The 18,127-nt window shown below is 36.2% G+C and overlaps 1 protein-coding gene across 1 annotated transcript; it reads right to left on the minus strand.

Annotated features, from left to right (window-relative positions):
* Window positions 1-217: 217 nt before the first annotated feature.
* Window positions 218-17,119, minus strand: LOC114713121 (myosin-17). Its single transcript, XM_028897702.1, has 39 exons — window positions 16,819-17,119; window positions 15,233-15,361; window positions 14,639-14,782; window positions 14,409-14,554; window positions 14,172-14,328; window positions 13,941-13,999; window positions 13,687-13,846; window positions 13,436-13,585; window positions 13,214-13,350; window positions 12,984-13,130; window positions 12,520-12,621; window positions 12,388-12,445; window positions 12,196-12,297; window positions 12,004-12,041; window positions 11,721-11,847; window positions 11,436-11,606; window positions 9,385-9,516; window positions 9,158-9,267; window positions 8,915-8,975; window positions 7,813-7,990; window positions 6,394-6,599; window positions 6,176-6,295; window positions 5,991-6,089; window positions 5,667-5,888; window positions 5,104-5,243; window positions 4,069-4,186; window positions 3,929-3,979; window positions 3,755-3,835; window positions 3,462-3,632; window positions 3,188-3,343; window positions 2,897-3,103; window positions 2,222-2,359; window positions 2,068-2,138; window positions 1,845-1,944; window positions 1,708-1,764; window positions 1,564-1,620; window positions 1,403-1,483; window positions 1,207-1,289; window positions 218-940 (listed from the first exon to the last, which is right to left on the minus strand). Exons 1-39 carry the CDS (start codon window positions 16,819-16,821, stop codon window positions 817-819), a joined length of 4,593 nt encoding a protein of 1,530 aa, XP_028753535.1. The 5' UTR covers window positions 16,822-17,119; the 3' UTR covers window positions 218-816.
* Between the last annotated feature and the right edge of the window lie 1,008 nt (window positions 17,120-18,127).

Raw genomic sequence — 18,127 nt, forward strand, 5'->3', positions numbered from 1 at the left:
TAATTAGATGTGTATGATAAAAATTTTAAACAAAAACATTATATTACAAAATAAATTCTAAATATAAGAATTAGTTTGGAATGCAATTTAGGACAAGTTGGCTAAACTTTTGTCTGAAATTAGATGTTAAAACCCTAGAATTTTTTTTGGGGGGGGGGGGGGGAAGCATGGCGATTCATTTGCACTGAGAGGAAACAGCTGCTCATTGTCCTGAGACTTCGAGGAACACAGCTCCTACTAAAGCTGAAATTGAAGCTGTAAAGTTTAAACAAATAATGGGGGATATGTACAGTTGCACTGAGTCATTTTTAATGATAACTCAGCCCATTCAAAAAATCCTATCTGATATTTCAGTTTAACCCCAAAAATATCATAACAAATGCAAATTACATCCAAATGATCTAACGTCACTAAATTTCATCCAACTATAACACTAAGAAGCGACCAACAATATGAGGAAAAACAAAATATTTCCCCCAAAAAAAATAAACAATAATTAAGAATAAAAAGCCCTTGGGCAAGTGTGACAGACATGCCTGGACACCAGCCCTTACCTATAATCGCCATGAATTACAACCCTTGTAAACATGGCTTTCACAAAGGAAAAACCCTCTTGTCGATGAAACTTGAGGGGTAAAAATGAACTAACCCAGACAACAACCCAATATCTGAAGCCTGGGTTGGTGAAAGTATACTGTACACATTACTACCGAAAAAAGATCATATAAACAATTTTTAGAACCTGCAACTTATGTTGTACCGGGAGAGCCAAATGATGAAGCGTCAGAGGCAATAATTGACATTAAATATTTTGCATCACTCTGACCGTGCTAGAAGGAACCCAAATCCTGAGTTATCGCGGATTAATGGAGGAGGATCCACATCAGATGCGTCAACTTGTTGCATGGATTTAGAGATGTCATCTACTGAGAATGGAATACTGCATTCACATTTAACGATTGAAGGCTAAAGTCAAAACCGAGATAGGCCATCATATATTAATGAATAAACTAACACCATGACACTTGAACTGCTGTCTATTCAAATCTAGTATTAGAATAAAAAATTGTGAAAAGAGAAATGCAACAAGTTGATTTCATGAGTTCAGGCATTTACAAATTTTTGGATATGGAAGCAAGATGAGGTCAACAATTGAGGAGGAATTAAATTGTCCAGTATACTCAATAATCAAAGCTTTTGCAGTACCTTGAATCATCATCCAGTAGGAATGAGCTGCTAACAGCGTTGCCAGAGTCTTCAGACATCATGACTCTCATTTTTGCAATAACCTGTATAATCAAGAGGACGATCCATGCTAAGACCAGTTGAAGGAGTTCCGAGAGACGCAACTATTAGTGACCATAAATATAGTAGACTATTGAAACTAGAGACATTAGCTTACATCTGTAGACACACTGTGCGTGCCATATTTATCATCCCAGTACATTGTACTGATCCTGTATAACTGTTGTATGCTAAGAACCTGCAGCACCATAATATATCCTCTAGATGTGAATCGAAGAGTAACTTAAGCAAAGCACAAAAGAAGAAAAAGGCACTTACAGGGCAAAGCTCCTTTGTTATTTCGTTCAAGGTCTTCTTGGGTTTTTGATGTATCACCTAAATAAAAGAATAGCAGACGATTGGTCAAGAGGAAAGCATCAATATTGAAGCCAAAATTCAATTTCTATGAAAAATGTCCGGTACCAGGAACCCAACAGCCTGCCTGATATGCTTCAGTTCCTCCCAAGCTGAACCAGCATACTGCAAGTAACAGAGTTCAGGCGGAAACCTAAATTGGAAAAATATATATAATGAAAAAAAAAAATGTGCTCAATGCTCACCTCTTCTGTCGCCTCAGTGCACCACTGTTCTAATTCAGCCAAACCTGTCTTTACGTACTCCCCATTACTGAATGAACAACACTCCCGACGCAACAGAAGACTGCAGATGTGATCATATCAAGCCCATGAAAATGACTGCATTTTTCTTGCAGCGATATGATATATATGCAATGCAGGTAGACAAAAGAATGGGAAGAAAGGAGTGGAAGGGGGAAGAAAGTACCTGTTGAATAGTTGGACATTAATGAATGAGAATATTTGAGTAAACACTTTACAGACCAGGAACGGGGGCACCTAACAACAAAGGACTTCAGTAAATACTATCATTGGACGACGACGGAAATGCAGACATTTTTCGTGGAAACATTAGAACTCACATAGTTTGCTTTCATAATCTTCAGAGAGTTGTTTAAGCCGTTCACAATTTTTTGCCAGTGAGCAATTAAAGTTTGTTGTGCAACTGCATTAGCATGTGAGCGTCCCTTCACTAAACCTTGACGTGAAGTCCTTGGAGCCTGCATTTGTGTTATCCAGATGAAAATGAACTCAGAACAGTGCTTGTCAATTACATTGAAGTCTAACCCACATGCGACTGCTTTCCTACACCACCGACATACATATCAACCTGCTAATAATGATTTGGGGATCGCTCATAGGTGCAAAGTAGCATACGAAGATTTGTCATCTACATGATGTTATTTAGAAATTCTCCTTTAAAGTGGGAGAAAATGTTTTCTTTTCTAGGTAGCAGTCACTAAAAGCATATTGTCGTATCACACCCCCCCCAACACACACACACACACACTTTTTATACTGTGATTGATATCCTATGAAAAGTTATAATGTTAAATTTGAACACAACATATAATTTCTCTTATTTTTTTTTCCGGACTTCATAAAATACCAGTTACAAGTAACGGACAACTTTGTTGTTTGCTAACAACACAAAAGAATGCCAATTGCTGCAAAACCTTGATTATAAAGAAGCACAATCAAATTTTACTTGCCCTTTTGTCATTAGCATTCATAAAATGGTAACCTGAAAAATCTACCTGGATACACAATCCGAGTAATGGAGATATCTCCTTCTTAAGGTTGTCTCTTATCATTCCATATATTTTTTCCAGGAAGGCAGTAAGCTGCTGCTTGAACAGCAAAGCGGGATATTTTGCTTCCACTTGCCTTAAATCATCCAATCTACTGAGCCCTCTACCATTTAGAAAGGGTAAACCAGCACTTTGAGGAGATGCCCTTAGCCCCTAATATCACGGAAAGGACAACAATTTCATAAACTGAGAGAAGTTTCTGAAGAAAGTATATACTGACAAACATTTGCTTCATACTTGAGACATTCTTCCAAACAGAGATGCCGAGGCAGTTCTCCTCCTTTGTGGTGTTAGGCTAGCTGCCCCACTAGCTTTGAGAGTTCGTTGGAGAAGCAACAACAGAGTTGATGTATTAGACAACCAGTAGGCTAATATATCAGCATTATCCTGCGCCTTTAATGTTTCAGAAGTAGCTATTTATCAGTAAAAAGTACTCCAGGATTCATATAAGCATTTAATAATGCAAAAGCTAATTTGAAGAATGCTCAAATAAACAAAAAGTGGAGGTTACCTCAACTGCTGAAGATATAGTTTGAATAATACGGTCAAAAACACTTGTTCTTTCGACTTCAAATGATCTCCAGTGAAGAAGACATTTATAGATCATGCACGCAGCAACAGGTTTGCCCCCAGAAAATCCCAAATCTTGTGATATGCACTTGATCAACAAGTCCTGGTTTTCCTGACCCAGAAAATGAGATAGTAAGATATGGCAAGATTAAGGAAAAGGGGTAAAAAATGAAGAGACAGTTCAAAATATTCAACAAAATTTAGATTGTTCAGAGCATCTAACGAGCCACTCACTTGCTGTTTCTCATTCAGAGATTTTTGTGGCTTCCCCTCAGATTCAGGTTCACGTGCATTGGATACGGCAAGTGTCATGTCCTAAGAGACACAGAAGGAAAGACTTTTAAACTAAAACCTTCCATTGCGAAAAAATTATTGACATGCATTCATGAAAAGCAAGAGTCCTCTTACTGTTCCAAGTTTTGATTCTCCATTCAAAGCATTTCCATTTTCCGGTGTCCTCTGCAAATTGTGCACAAGATCTTACTGTAAATTTCTATTCATGCATTCTAACGCAGGCAAATAACCTCATTTTCATTCCTAGCCTTTACCTGTATAATCACAGTTCTTGGTCTTGCAGATAGAGCTTTTCCGGTTGGGGATACAGCCAATGCTTGCTGGCGAAGAACTTGGTTTTCTGACTCTGAATTGGATATTTTCTCTTCCAACCTAATACATTTTGAGAAATATTTTTAAGAACAATTTCAAATTAAGGAAGTTGAAGATGGCTGATTATGATGCAAGGAAGAAGAAAAAGACAGTTTCAGACAACTTTCAGTGACAGCTGAAAGACAAACTATACAACTCCTTAGATTTGGATGCATAGGAGGGGGGAGCTTAGGCAATAGAAGAAACAAATCAAAGTAAGTTGCAAATGAACTGAAGACATTTGTAGACTCATCAGGTTCTAAGAAATGCTCACTTTATTTGAAAGGAGATATTAATTGTGGGGCTACCCAAAATAGAAAGGGGTACATTACTTGAAATAAACTGAACCCTCAAGACACCAAAAATGCCTACAGCACCAGAAATTGATCATACTTCACTGCCATGGCAATAAGTAAATCAAGTGGATTTCTTTTATCACAACTTTATTTCCTTCTCTTGGGGCCCATGAGCAATGTTGGTGTATGTAGTTGGAAAGGAATGCTAAGAGTTTTAAAGGTGCTTTGACAACTTTAAGAGATGGTTTTTTTTCTTGCTTCCCTTTGCTGATATATTCATGGCAGCTTAAAGTGTTTTAAGTATTATAATTTTTCCCAACTTTCAGGTCCTTCTTATAGGAGGATGTAGTATCCGACCCTTTTGTAATACCCCTTATATAATAAAGGCTTTTTCTACCAAAATAAATAAATAAATCATTGAACTTTCAATCCAATTTATGAAAAGCAATCAAGAGTACAGATGGGATGTAAATCTAAGCCTGTCGGGCAATATAGTAAGCTGGATGCAATTGTGGAACTGGTAAAAACTATAGAGCTGTCCCCCCCCCCAAAAAAAAAAAAAACAAAAAAGGGGGAAAAAACCCACAACCCAACCCCCTCAAAATAAAAAAACAAAAAAGACAAAAAAGGCTTTTTACTGACCTCTGGACGAATTCCTGAAGTTGATCCACCTTTTGACTAGAATCTTCTACTTTCTTAGCCAGCTCTGCATTTCTAGTCTCAGCATCTGCATGAGCTTTCCTGGCCTCTTCTTTAGCTTCTCTTTCTGCTATCAGTGACTCCTGCATGACAGGAAATTGAATCAGGCAATAAATTTGTTTTACGCACCCTCTGAAATCATAACCGAAGAACAAACTAGAAAAGGGTTAAAATATAAGTCAAAAATCAAATTGTCCCAATCCAATTATCGTGATGCTTGAATTATAATGAAACTATATATTTAATTTCAAATCAAATCACCCACTGAATTCCAAACATTGTCTGCATAAGCATAATTATGATTGTTTGCATCAAAATATCTCCTGAATGATGCAGAAGTAGGAAAATATAGTTTAAATATTTGTGTAACCTCAATCAATAATCAGATGTTTCAGTTAAAGAAAGTATCCACTAGTCTATTTTATCGAACTCTTCCATATAAAACTGTGATAATTACCATGACAGAAAATATGAATAAATTATTTATAAGAATAATGATTTTATACCTTCAAACTATTGACTTCAGCCATTAAGGAATTCAGCTTTTCTGTATCCTGAATTATAACAGGAGTCTCCTTGATAACTGGGGGTGCTTCTTCAATTGCTTTCCGAGCAGCCTCACGTTCTTTTAGGACTTTGGCATTTGCTTCCTCTACTTGTGTTTGCATCGCATGCAATGCATCCTTTAACTTGGCAATTTCGTGTGCTTTCTCCTCTTCCAAGTCACTCTGTTAAAAGAAAAAAATAAAATTATAGCATGAGGTTTGCAACATTAATCTGACAAATCAAGCAAATAATTTGATAAATATAAAATATGATAATATAATTACTCTCAAACGCTTTTCAATTTGTAAACGCCATGTAAGTTCTTCAACACGCTTTTCTAGTTTGTTCTTTGCTTCTTGAAGAGCCCCTGTTTCTCTTGCAGCCTAAATGAAGTTAGACAAATTATTAGATCCTGAAGTCATCTTCATATGCAATACAAACAGCATTAAAAACAAAATATTATTTTAACCATTTTGAGTTTTCTGAGTTCCCTCCTAGCAACTCTTCGCCTCCAACCACATTGAGTAACAACTGCAGCCTTCTGCAATCTTCTATAATAAGAATGTGCAATATGTTGACGCACGTGAGCCTGCAAGATTTTTTTTGAGATTAACACACGGCAAATAAAACAGTGTTCATGTCTTCTCAGCTAAGTTTACAGATGATAAAGATGATAGACAAGAGAACCTCTATATAAATTGCAGCCTTTGTTTGCTTTCTAAATCTATATTCATCACGAGCCTTCATAGCCCTTAATCCTGTCTGTAATGTGATGGCAGATGATCGTGCTGTTAGGTAAGATTTCCTTGCAACGTATCCTCTGAAGTTCTTCTCTATCTTCACAGCTGCTGCTTCACGCCGCAACTGCTCATACAGCTTCCGAGCCAATATGCCTACTCGTTATCAAATAAAATCAAAAGAACATCAGATTAAGAAGCAGTTTATGCAGATCAACCCATAGGGATAAGAGAGCTACGCCAGAGATATTTCAGCATTTTATAGCAGCATAAATTTTAAAATGGTATGATGAAATATAGACTCAATGACCAAAGAAACAAGACAAAAGGCTATTTGATAGTAATAAGCCTATTTTTTGTCATTCTTTATGCTTCAAAATTTGAGTATTCACGAGTTCAAATAATTTTCACACTTGGTCCACGTGAGCTTTGCAGACAGACCGTTGGACCTTTCTACAAGGTCCTAGGCTTCACTTCAGCTCTACTAGTTTCCATGTTATACAATTCCAGGCCCCTATACCCTATACAATTGCTACAGCTGGAATTCCTCTAACAATCTTCTTTTTATTTTGCTTTTTGACCATCAAAAACCCTTATCTTGTGCCAAGAAAGACTTCAATCACCAATCCATAATCATGCATCCAAAACATAGAAATTGACAGCTTTTTACTTGTGGCTACTGGCCACGGCGACAGGTCCACAACTGTCCTATTTTAGTCCAATAGAACACAGCTGCATGTTATCAGCAATATTGTTTTGTGACCATAAAAACATTGACCCTTTTGCAAGAGCAGCAAGGAGTGACTCAAGCACCAATTCATGATAAAGACACCAATACCATGTTAAAAATCATTTCATCATGAAAGCCCGAGCTGTTGAGAGAACAAAACTAGTTCTACTAGTGCTTCAAACAACTTCCATACTAGGCTAGAGCTAACATGCAAAATTCTAGTAACAAATATGCTACCATATTTTCCACAATCAAGCAGCATAATTCATCTGTGACATGCCACACCTACAAGCAGTAAAAACCAGGGGACATTTTATGACTTAATCCCCCAAGAAGCATGTATATTTAATGACTAAGCACAAACACACGGTTATACCACTGAGTAGTAAGACTCCCAAAATTCTAAATTGCATTTCCTCATAAGTCAAATAGAAATTCTCGAATGAAAAATCTGATGACACCTTCAAAAACTAGGAAGATTTACAATCATCTCTCAGTACCTAGATACAAAAAACTGACCAGTGGACAGAGTGGCATCAAACTCAGAGAGACTGACCATGTTGGCCAAAGGTTCGAAATTTCCCAAACAATGAAGCAAATGAAAATTGAAGGCATCTTTTAAGACCGAAATCTGGATACCTCGCAAGTTAGATTGCAAATGAATTGCCGCTTGTCGCACTTCAATGAACTCCTTTCGTGCAATATATGTGCGTATTTGTCTTTGGATGGTTCTTGCAGCATTTCCAAGCACCACGGCTCTTCTTGCATCCAACTCAGCCATCTGACCAGCTCTTAGGAAAACCTTTGTTTTGCCTATCTGTCAAAGCATCATAAACAGTGAGTTTGGAAGTGACAGAGCACATTAGCATAAACTTCCACAAGAAATGATAAAACAACTCGATGTGAAAGCAGCCTTTCAGACCAAAACAAACAGATAAATAAATAAATCCGTCCAGGAGTTCCTATATACACCAACCAATATCAAGAAATACTGGAACACACACACACACAAAAATTGTGGAGAAATTATAAATATACAACTTTAAATTAAGTCAATAAGATATATTCTCTATGTTTGTGGTTTCTTTTTATCACTTTTCTTCTTTTTAATTCTATTCTGAGGTAAGCCTGCATGACATACTGAAGGATTAAGTCAAAGCTTTGCTTCTTTTTTTTTTTTAATGATGCATTGTGATCTTCGAAGTTTCCTATTAGTCCCCAAATTTTCAACCCCAAATACATCAGCATTATAATAGTGCACTCTTCTAATCAGAGATAAAATTTTGCTGCTGACCTCATCCCCAACGCCTCAATTAAAAAACGATTCATGGATTGTTATGTGTTGGAATCCCATGATTACATGCTCATTATCATCAGATCTTTAATTTTCTGATTGCCCCTCGTTTACCACATGAGACTTTCGCATCAGTCAGCTTGTTTCCTTCCTTTTTTTATTTTCATGCATCATGTGATTTTTTTTACACCTTTTTTTTTTTAATTTCCCCCCCTTGATTTATGAGATTGAGTGGCTAAGTCATAGTCAGCTATCTCCTTAATATGTAAAGTTCCAATATAAATAAATTAGAATAAACTTCTGAACTAAAAAATTCCACATTATGTAGAGTGTAATCTATTTAGGCAAATAGCAGTCCTTGGCTTATTCTCAAATTCCAACTTTCAAGTCGTGTCCCTCCCATGTGCAATTATTAACATATCAAGCCACAAGAAGAACCTAAATCACCTGGTAGCCTTTCAAACCCATTTTATCTAGGATAATTTGGCATGCGACTTTGTCATCAGAGCTGGAAAGGAACAAGTAGAAACAGTTAACCAGTATAAAGATGAAAAGCAAGAGCAAGAATTAAACTTAAGTTAAAGCAGTCCATCAGATGCAGAGATATGCCAGACAATAAAGTTCTTCATGGAATAAGGAAGCAATTAACCAAGTTAAAGACTAAAACAACCCATATATAAGGAGACTTACTTTCCTTCCAAAGCTTCAGGGGCAAGAACACCAAATCGGTTAAGAAACTCATAAAAGGTCCGTCTAGTAGGATATCCAGCACAGCTGATTCTAATTGCCTCAAGCACACCCTGTAGTAAAAGTAATGTGATAACCGATCAACAACCATAAATAAATGTCAAAAATATTGTCACTTTGCACGCTTAATTATTAAAGCTGAAGACAAAAAGAGATGGTAATATACTCACACCACACCGTAATTGCTGGATAATGTTGACATTTTCCAAAATAGCAGGCTTGAGGACATTGTTTGGCTTCACACATCTGATATAGTGAGGCTCTGTTGAACTTAATGTCTCCATCAAAGATTGAAGTTGTAACTGCATTTTTTAGAAACATAAGCCACTCGCTTGTTGAAGAATAAAATGGCCCAGACACAAGTTGATAAAGAGACAACAGCGACTGTATCATTAAGGCCAGAGTTGCAAATAACTACCGTGCAAGATGCCAAGCAACGCCATGTCAAACTAAAAGTAGTGCAAAAGTTTGAAGCACTAGTGAAATCAAATGATGATATCAGTATGACATGTTATGGCCGCCAGCCTTGTATTTCATGGCTTCTCAGTATAAGCATATACAACATAACCACTTAACAAGTAAATGAATAAGACTTTCCTAGATTATGTACTGTCCAAAATGATTTCTGCAATCAGCAAGAGAAAAGCTGTACTTTATTATCATATAGACAATTAATCAGCATACCCTACTTCTGTGATTGCTCATGTATTCATACTTCATTCCAAGGAAGAAAAATACATAACTAGGGAGAAAAGTCATGATGGCCATCAAATCCCAAGAAATCAGGAAAGAAAGTGAATCAAAATAGAGTAACTGAACAAAAAGCAAAATAAGTGGAAAATAAAATCTGAACAGAGCCAAAATAATTTCAGGAAAATAGAATGCGAGATTGCAATTTGCAAATGATAACCAACAAAGATAATGATTTAATTTCTATGTAGAATGTGACTCGGTCATAAGTCATAACTCTCCGCCGGCATTGGATATATAGACACTGGGCTAATAATTTAGAAGATATAATGGTTAAGATTTCAGTAGCATGTCCGTCTTGGATACCTTGAATGAGTAACGCACTTTCACAGCTCTAGAACTACTATAGCTTGTTTCTAAATCAGTTTTTTTGGGGGGTGACGAGCTTCTATATCAGTTATTTGCTTGGGATTGTCTGGAATAAGTTATTCGGAATCTTCAGAAAATGATGGGATTAATTAATATAGTGCTTGATGAAAGATAATTAGATTTAAAGATTACAGCTATAACTAGGCAATATTATGAAAAAGAATGATACATGCATAGATTTGGAGTATTTGGTTTTACAGAATAATTATGGGTGTATAATGATAGTGACACCGTCCATGGGCCTGAACTTAACACCTTTAGCTCTTGGGTTGGAATGATTCTTAATATGACATCATAATAATTGGAAGAACAGTCTTTGCGGCTCCCAATTCTCTCATTTATATGTTAAAGTTTCAAGAAGATGATAGATTAAGTTTGGAATTTGTCCACTCTTCAATCCCAGGGAATCAGTTTGAAGAGAGGATTATAGCTAAGGATCAAATTGCCAAATCATATTTTTAAAGACCGCTTGCGGTAAATAGTAAATAGTTATTGTTCCACTTGTAAATTTGTGTTGCTTGAGTGGTATCTTTTTGGTTGTAAATTTGTATTATGTGAATGCTAAATACTCAAAGTTCGATCATAAATTTGTAATATGTGTTTGATAAATTTGAGGGCCCTCTTACTAATTAATTTTTGAATCTGACCCTTCTGTATAATTCTTCGTATAATGAAACCACCCGTTAGTAGCCTAAGATATTTGGATGAAATGATCCTTGAGGCCTTGGCCATGGGAAATAGTTTTTTTCAAGGCAATGTTTCCGTGTTGCACAGGATGAATATCTCAATATATTACCTTGCAACGGTGATTAGAGATTGAAGGACCCTTTTCTACGTTATCAGGCATATGTCAATTTCAACATATCACCGTCTATTTTTTCATTTTTCATCCCAAAGCAAGAGAAACATGGAGTGTTCAGCTTTTGGCAAAGTAAGGAAATAGATACCTCAAAGTAGAAGCAAGTACGAAAACCAACCCTTAAAACTGGCTTGTAATGGGCAAGAACCATGCCATGTAAGGACCAGAAAACTACTAGTGGCTGTCCCAATGTGAGACCCCATCATACCTTTATACATTTCAAAAGAGACGGAGGGATAATACCTTAAAGCGTGATCCAATTGAAGAGAACTTGGACGATTTTGATGACTCCTCTTGAGAAGGTGGGAATAGACCAGCCACAAACGAGCATTTTGAGGCTGTCAGTAGAGCCTGATGTTCTGCAACCACATAATCCTTGTTTTTGTCAAGAAACATGTCCGCCTGGTACAGTACCTGGCAAGAAAAATGGTAGACAATAGGTGAGAAGAAAGATGTTGTGGAAAAAATTTATAATCAAAAAAGAAATCAATGAAAACATGTAAAAATGAATGTGCAAAATATACCTACCTCCCCTGCATAATGACATATGGTGAAACTAGTACGAGAAAGTTTGGGTTTGACAAAGCGCTTGTTATTTTTGAATGTCTGGTACAGCTTCTGAGCAAATGTTTCATGTGTGGACTTGGGAAACATACTGTGTCAAGCAACCAAGCAAATAAGTCCAGCCAAAACAGTAAAATCAGGCAATGCATGATTCTAAATCCATAACAAACCCTTCTCTTGACTATGAAAATAGCTCGTGCGCAAAAGCAGTGTCAAATAAAATGTTAAATCTATCTCAGTTACATACCAGGCTTCATCGAGGAGTGCTATTATTCCTCCAGGTTTCTGAAAAAGATTAAATAAGATAAAATAATCATTGCTACCTCTATAATTTTTCAGAAAATCCAAAAATTTACATTTCATACCAACAGCAGATGACAAGTAAATCATATATTTCGGTCACATAGGACAGATTAATAATGTAGCAACAGCGACAAACCTTCTCAATTAGATCCAAAACATCTTGGTTGTCAACAAATTCAATGTAACTCCAATCAATCTCTTCTTTGGTGTATTCTTCTTGTTCCATTTTAAAGACATGCTGCAATCACCCAGTCAGGGAAACCTTAATCATCAGGATTAAAAGCAGAATTATGGAATATGGATCACAACCCACAAATAGTTAACCAACCTGATTAAAATGTTGTTGCAGCTTTTCATTTGTAAAATTTATACAAAACTGCTCAAAACTTTTAGAAAAAGAAACTCATTAGATATAAGGCTTAATACAATAACATGAAGCCACTTGAATGCACCGGCTTACCTGTTGAATTTAAAACTTTCAAATCCATAGATATCAAGAACTCCAATGATAGATTTTGAATTTGGATCTTGCCCTATGGAAATGTTAATTTTTTCCACAAGCCTGAAAGAGGGGGAACAAAAATTTGTAAAAAGGACAGAACATAAAACATTGAAGGAAATAAAAGCTAGAAAAATGATGATTCAACCATACAAATTTTTATTTTGCCTGGAGAACTACTGATAATAGTAGTTTCCCTGTTCATCTTACAATTGTGTGTAAATATGCAATTTATCACACTAGATGCCCAATACACAGCCAAATTCAAATGTCAATATTCAGCCCTCAACCAATAATGAACTTGTTCAAGTATGACTTTATAAATATGTGAGTTATTGTAGTTCACATGATTGCAGGGAGAGGATCTTTATGAAGGATATGCAACAGACCATACAGAAATAAAGTTATAGCCTGCAGTTCATTACCAATCAAATAAGCGAGAATAAATGGTTTTAGCCAATGCATCCCTGCTACCAACAGCTGCAACTGGATCTAGGGTTCTTGTAATAACTTCCTCCGGTGTTACCATCACACGTTTGATCAATGCATCTTCCAAGCTCTTAGCATCACACCTAAAGTAATTTTGTACATTCAATGCACAGGATACAGAATATGAAACTATAATATAGCACTATGAGGATCATATTGCACATACATAAGAAGTTCAGCTGTCGTGTTAAGATGGAATCTAGATTTCTCATCTTTGATGACAGAAGAGTCGATCTCCTCTCCTTTTGAGAATTCAATATTTCCAAGGTGAAGAATTGCTGCCACGACTCTAAAAATTGCTTCCTGGAATATGTTATCATTTATCATAAAAGCAGCTTCACAAGAAATCACTTAAATTACATTAGGATATAGGACTCAGAAAATCAACCTGCTCTTCCTCACTAATTCCCACAATATCCATTGCCCTTCGAGTAGCAAGATATTCCTCTGCATCATCCACTCCATCCAATTCATAGTACTTTGATTGGTTCAGGTAATGGAAGGAACTAGGACTTTCAAGCTTATACTTCTCTTTTACCTGCAAAATAAAGAGTTTGGCATGGTATATATTGTGCAACACAATAGTGCCATGAGAAAAAGAACATGATTTATTTCAATATCAAGAATAAGAAATATTACCTCAGCTGGTGCAGCACAAAGAAGGTAAAAGCAATGGTAATTCCTTTCAGGATCTGAAATTTGGCAAACACGAGACCTCTCAAGCAAGTAAGTACGTATGGCTGCCCCTGAGATTCTTCCCTTGTGGTCAAATTGGATCTCAACAAATTTACCAAAACGACTGCATTTCAGCATGAGGATGGATATAAGAAAAAAATTCACACTAATTACAGTAATGTTAGTCTAACTTGATATGTATGGCTGTCAAAATGCACCTAGAGTTATTATTTCGAACTGTTTTTGCGTTGCCAAATGCTTCAAGAACTGGATTAGACTGCAAAATAAGAATATACAAAGAAAAATAAGGAAATAATCTTTTGCCTTTTTAAAATCTGCAATCTAAATAAAATAATATGAAGTAAAGGAAGCAACATTTAGTCGCCCCATCCTCAAAGACACGCACAAAAAAGGAATAGCTAAGAAAAAGAAAAGAAGCTTCAACATACCTCCAGAACTTGCTGTTCAACTGTTCGCCCTTCTACTCCAGATCGGCCCCCTAGGTATGCAAGATATCGCATGAGCATCTTTGTTGTCTCCGTCTTACCAGCACCACTTTCACCACTAACCAAGATTGAGTTGCTTTTACCCTCATTGATCATTGCTCTGTAACAATTATAACCACAGAAGTAAGTTAACCATAAGAGATCATAAAGGAAGCATGTCAAATTAACACCACTTGGTACCTGTATGCAACATCTCCAACTGCAAAAACATGGGGACTCAACTCTCCAAATGCAGCTCCTTTGTACTGTTCCATCATATGAGTATCATACAGATGGGGTAATCTTTGAAATGGGTTAATGGCAATCAGGATATTTCCAGTATACGTCTGCAACAATGTTCGAGGAGTAGAATGGTTACATTATTAGCAAGTTTCTGTTGTTAAAAGCAAGTCAATGTGTAAATATCTTACATATATTTCATTTAGCTCATATCTGGTTGCCAAGTTGTGCAGAACTCCAGGCTCATGCAGATATGACAGTTTTGTCATGTCATCAACACCCCCAGGAAGAGCTTCATCATCCTTGGGAAAAACCTTTGACATATTTGTGACAACCTGAAAGCCGAACATCATACTGTTAGAACCAATATTGAAAGTTGCAACACTCTTCATTAATTTCAGTCAAACAGAAAAACATGCAGATAATAATCAAGCAAGAGTGTGGAATTTTTTGTAATTAAAGACTGAAAAGTAAAGGTTTGGCTCAATCAGTTGGATCAAGTTGCATCAACCAAAAGGTCTTCAGTTTAATTTCCATTGGTGACCTTTGATTGGTAGGCATCTCCCAATTGCTGTAAACCCTGCATTAGAGCTAAAACACCCGATCTAACTCCTAGACTTTCTTATATGAAGTCTGAAAGGAATTTGAGGCAGCTATAACTTGCAAGGGCCAAGAGACATTTCCAGAATAAAGAATCAAAGCAAACAAGCTAATAAATTTATAGAAAATCTGATTTGCATTCAAAATTCAAAAGTTTACAATAAAGAGAGAAGAGTTTGACTCACTTTCTTTCCATCTGTGGTGCGAACATGGACTTCTTCACCATTGATTTTGAAAACTTCTCCATCAATCCATGCTTGTGCTGCATCTTCAACCCAGACATGAGAGCCAACAATAATGTTGACAGGAGCAGACTGCAAAGATAAGCATAGAGTGCTCCATCATTAAACAGTACCAACCATGAAGGTTAAAAAGAGAAGAAAGATAGCATGATGTACATATGTTCAAGATATGAAATGTGCTAAAAATTTTAAACTTTCACATTATGCTTAAAATTTTAATGAGTCATACACAAAACAGTAGAGACCAACTACATGCCTGCAGCATAGCCGCAGTAATATATGAAATTAACGAAAGTTGTTACAATGAAACAGGAGGTGAAGACGCAAGCAAATGTGCTCTAGGCCATAGGTGTCATAGCAAACCCTAAAACTTTAGTGTGATGGACGTAATTTTGACATCAAGAAACATGGTAAGTTTGGCAATGAGAGAAGATGAGAGACAAAAAAATGCTTATATCACACTTGTTGCATTAGAGAATGAGAATTTGCCATCATATGTTCGTGATCACATGTCAATCTTGATAGATGATGTACATATGAGTTTCAACATTTAGCATTGTTAATGTCATCTGCATACAAATTCATCGATCGTTATGTGCACATGCACACAACAAACGGGCATTCAATGATCATCATGTTCATGTCACTGGACAGTCCCACTGTTTTGATCTTTTCTGGAGAACCATTGCACATGAAGCAACAGTTCCCTAAGGTTTTGCCCACATATTCACAACTATCAATAATACCATGCATCAACAGATTTGCAGAAATACATGCAGTGGATGGATTCAAATTTTTTTCATTTTAGCAAGATGGATTTGTTTTATATTATCCTGACACTGAAAAAGACTCGCCCCTTTCCAAGTAAATTTTAGACAATTTTACTCTTCAATGGAATTTAAGGAGAAATTGAACCAAAAAAAAAAAAAAATGAAGCGCAAGCTTAATCAAGTATTTATCCCTTACTGACGTTTTTACCTCGTTTATAAAATTATCATGATCAATCAGCATAAATGAATAACATAAATAGCCACTTCAGGTTCCAAACGGTTCCTTCTACAATTTTAAGTAGATGGGAAGAACATGTCGTAAGACCACTAAACATTAGTATAATATTTATAGGAAAATGAGCCGAAATTTGTATGCCTCTGGTATCTCCTAATCTCCCTCTAATTGCTACTCGAATTTACCCGAACATTACTGAGTAACTATTTATAGCCACCAGCCTCCACTGCGCACGATCTTTTAGAAATACATGGATGGACTACCACAAATATGCAACCCACATGGTGGCCGCCCAGCAAAATTCAAAATTCATCTAATAAATAAATAAAACTGGACGGCCAAAAGACTAAATTTAGAAACCAAATTATATCCCGAAGACATAAATATCACAATCGAACGAAGCAACCAAAAAACAACTCCCAAGTCCAGCAGATTCAACGATGCAGCTCAAAGAGTCCAAGCTAAGGAAATCAAACAAACAAAGGCGGGACGCAATCAATACGAAACACTTGGTCCAAGGTTACCATGGCGTTTAATGCGCAGCGATCCTCGATGCTAGCTCATCCGAGGCAGGACCGAGTCAAGATGAACCAGAACTCGGCGGCTCGGATCGGAGAGAGGCCAGAACGGTGGCCACAAAGCCTCAACGGAAATTCTGAAGGAAGCAAGTAAAGCAACAAAATGGTTCAAATCTTGTAGAGTTCCCCTCCGTCTTCTCTGTTGGGAACTTTTTTGTTTTTGGTTTTTCCCTCACTACGGAAATGGAAGGCTTTATATACACACACACACGCAGAAAAGCTAGTTGAGCTGGTTTCTCTCTCTCCAAAGAGTTGTTCTGTCTCTCTCTCTTGCTATCTTCTATCCTTCGTTGTAATGGTTAGAGAAAATTAAGCTAAATGAAGAAATAATTAATTAATTAATTAATTAATATTATTACTGTTATAATAGAGTTTGCTTGAGGGGAAGAAGAACGGGATTGAGTATTGACTGGGGAGGGTAGGCGTTTCGTGGTGTCCGCAAAACGGCGTTTTGGGAAGAACGACGTCGTCGGCATGTTCTCAGCCCTTTTTTTTTTTGTCTCAGTTTTAAGGGCGCGTCTTTGGTTATATTTACAAAAATACCCTATTTGTTTTGGGGAGTGTTTGGATAGAAACCAAACCATGGTTTCAGAAGTGCTTTTACGGATTACAAAATAAATATGTGGAGGAGGTTACCTCGTTTTGCGGAAAAGTGCTTCTGAAACCATAGTTTTAGAGCACCCAAACAGGCCCTTGGTTTAGTTGATTGATATAATACGCGCATACAGGCGTCAGGCGAACGTGTATGAGTGCAAAAGCACTCCCCTGGATGCATTTACGATTACGGTTTTTGAATGTGTAGAGTCTTATTTAAGAGGTAAACTTTAAAAAATGGTCCAAAAATTTTTATTTTATTTTATCTCCTTTAATTACATTACTGAATTAGTTATCTTTCATGTATTTTTTCCAATTAATTTTTTCTCATCTACACTCTTTTTTTTATATATAAAATATAGGAATCCTTTTGTTGAAAATTTATTCAATACACTATTCATTATCTGGCACTAAATATGAATAAACTCTTACATTATACCTGTCAAACTCAAGGCTAGAAATATATAATTCCTTTAGTACTTTTTATAACATCCAAATAATTAAATTCTGTAGTTTAAGAATCCTGTAAATATTAATTAAAATAATAAATATATCAAAAATATATTTTTTCAATTATGTCCGTATTTAATATTTATAAAATCCAGACAACGACAAAATGTATAGTGTAAAAAGATCATACTAGATTAAAAAATTGAACTTT

The sequence above is a fragment of the Neltuma alba genome, unplaced genomic scaffold (assembly GCF_004799145.2).
Source record: "Neltuma alba isolate B1F8T4 unplaced genomic scaffold, ASM479914v2 tig00011419_pilon, whole genome shotgun sequence".
NCBI lineage: Eukaryota > Viridiplantae > Streptophyta > Magnoliopsida > Fabales > Fabaceae > Neltuma > Neltuma alba.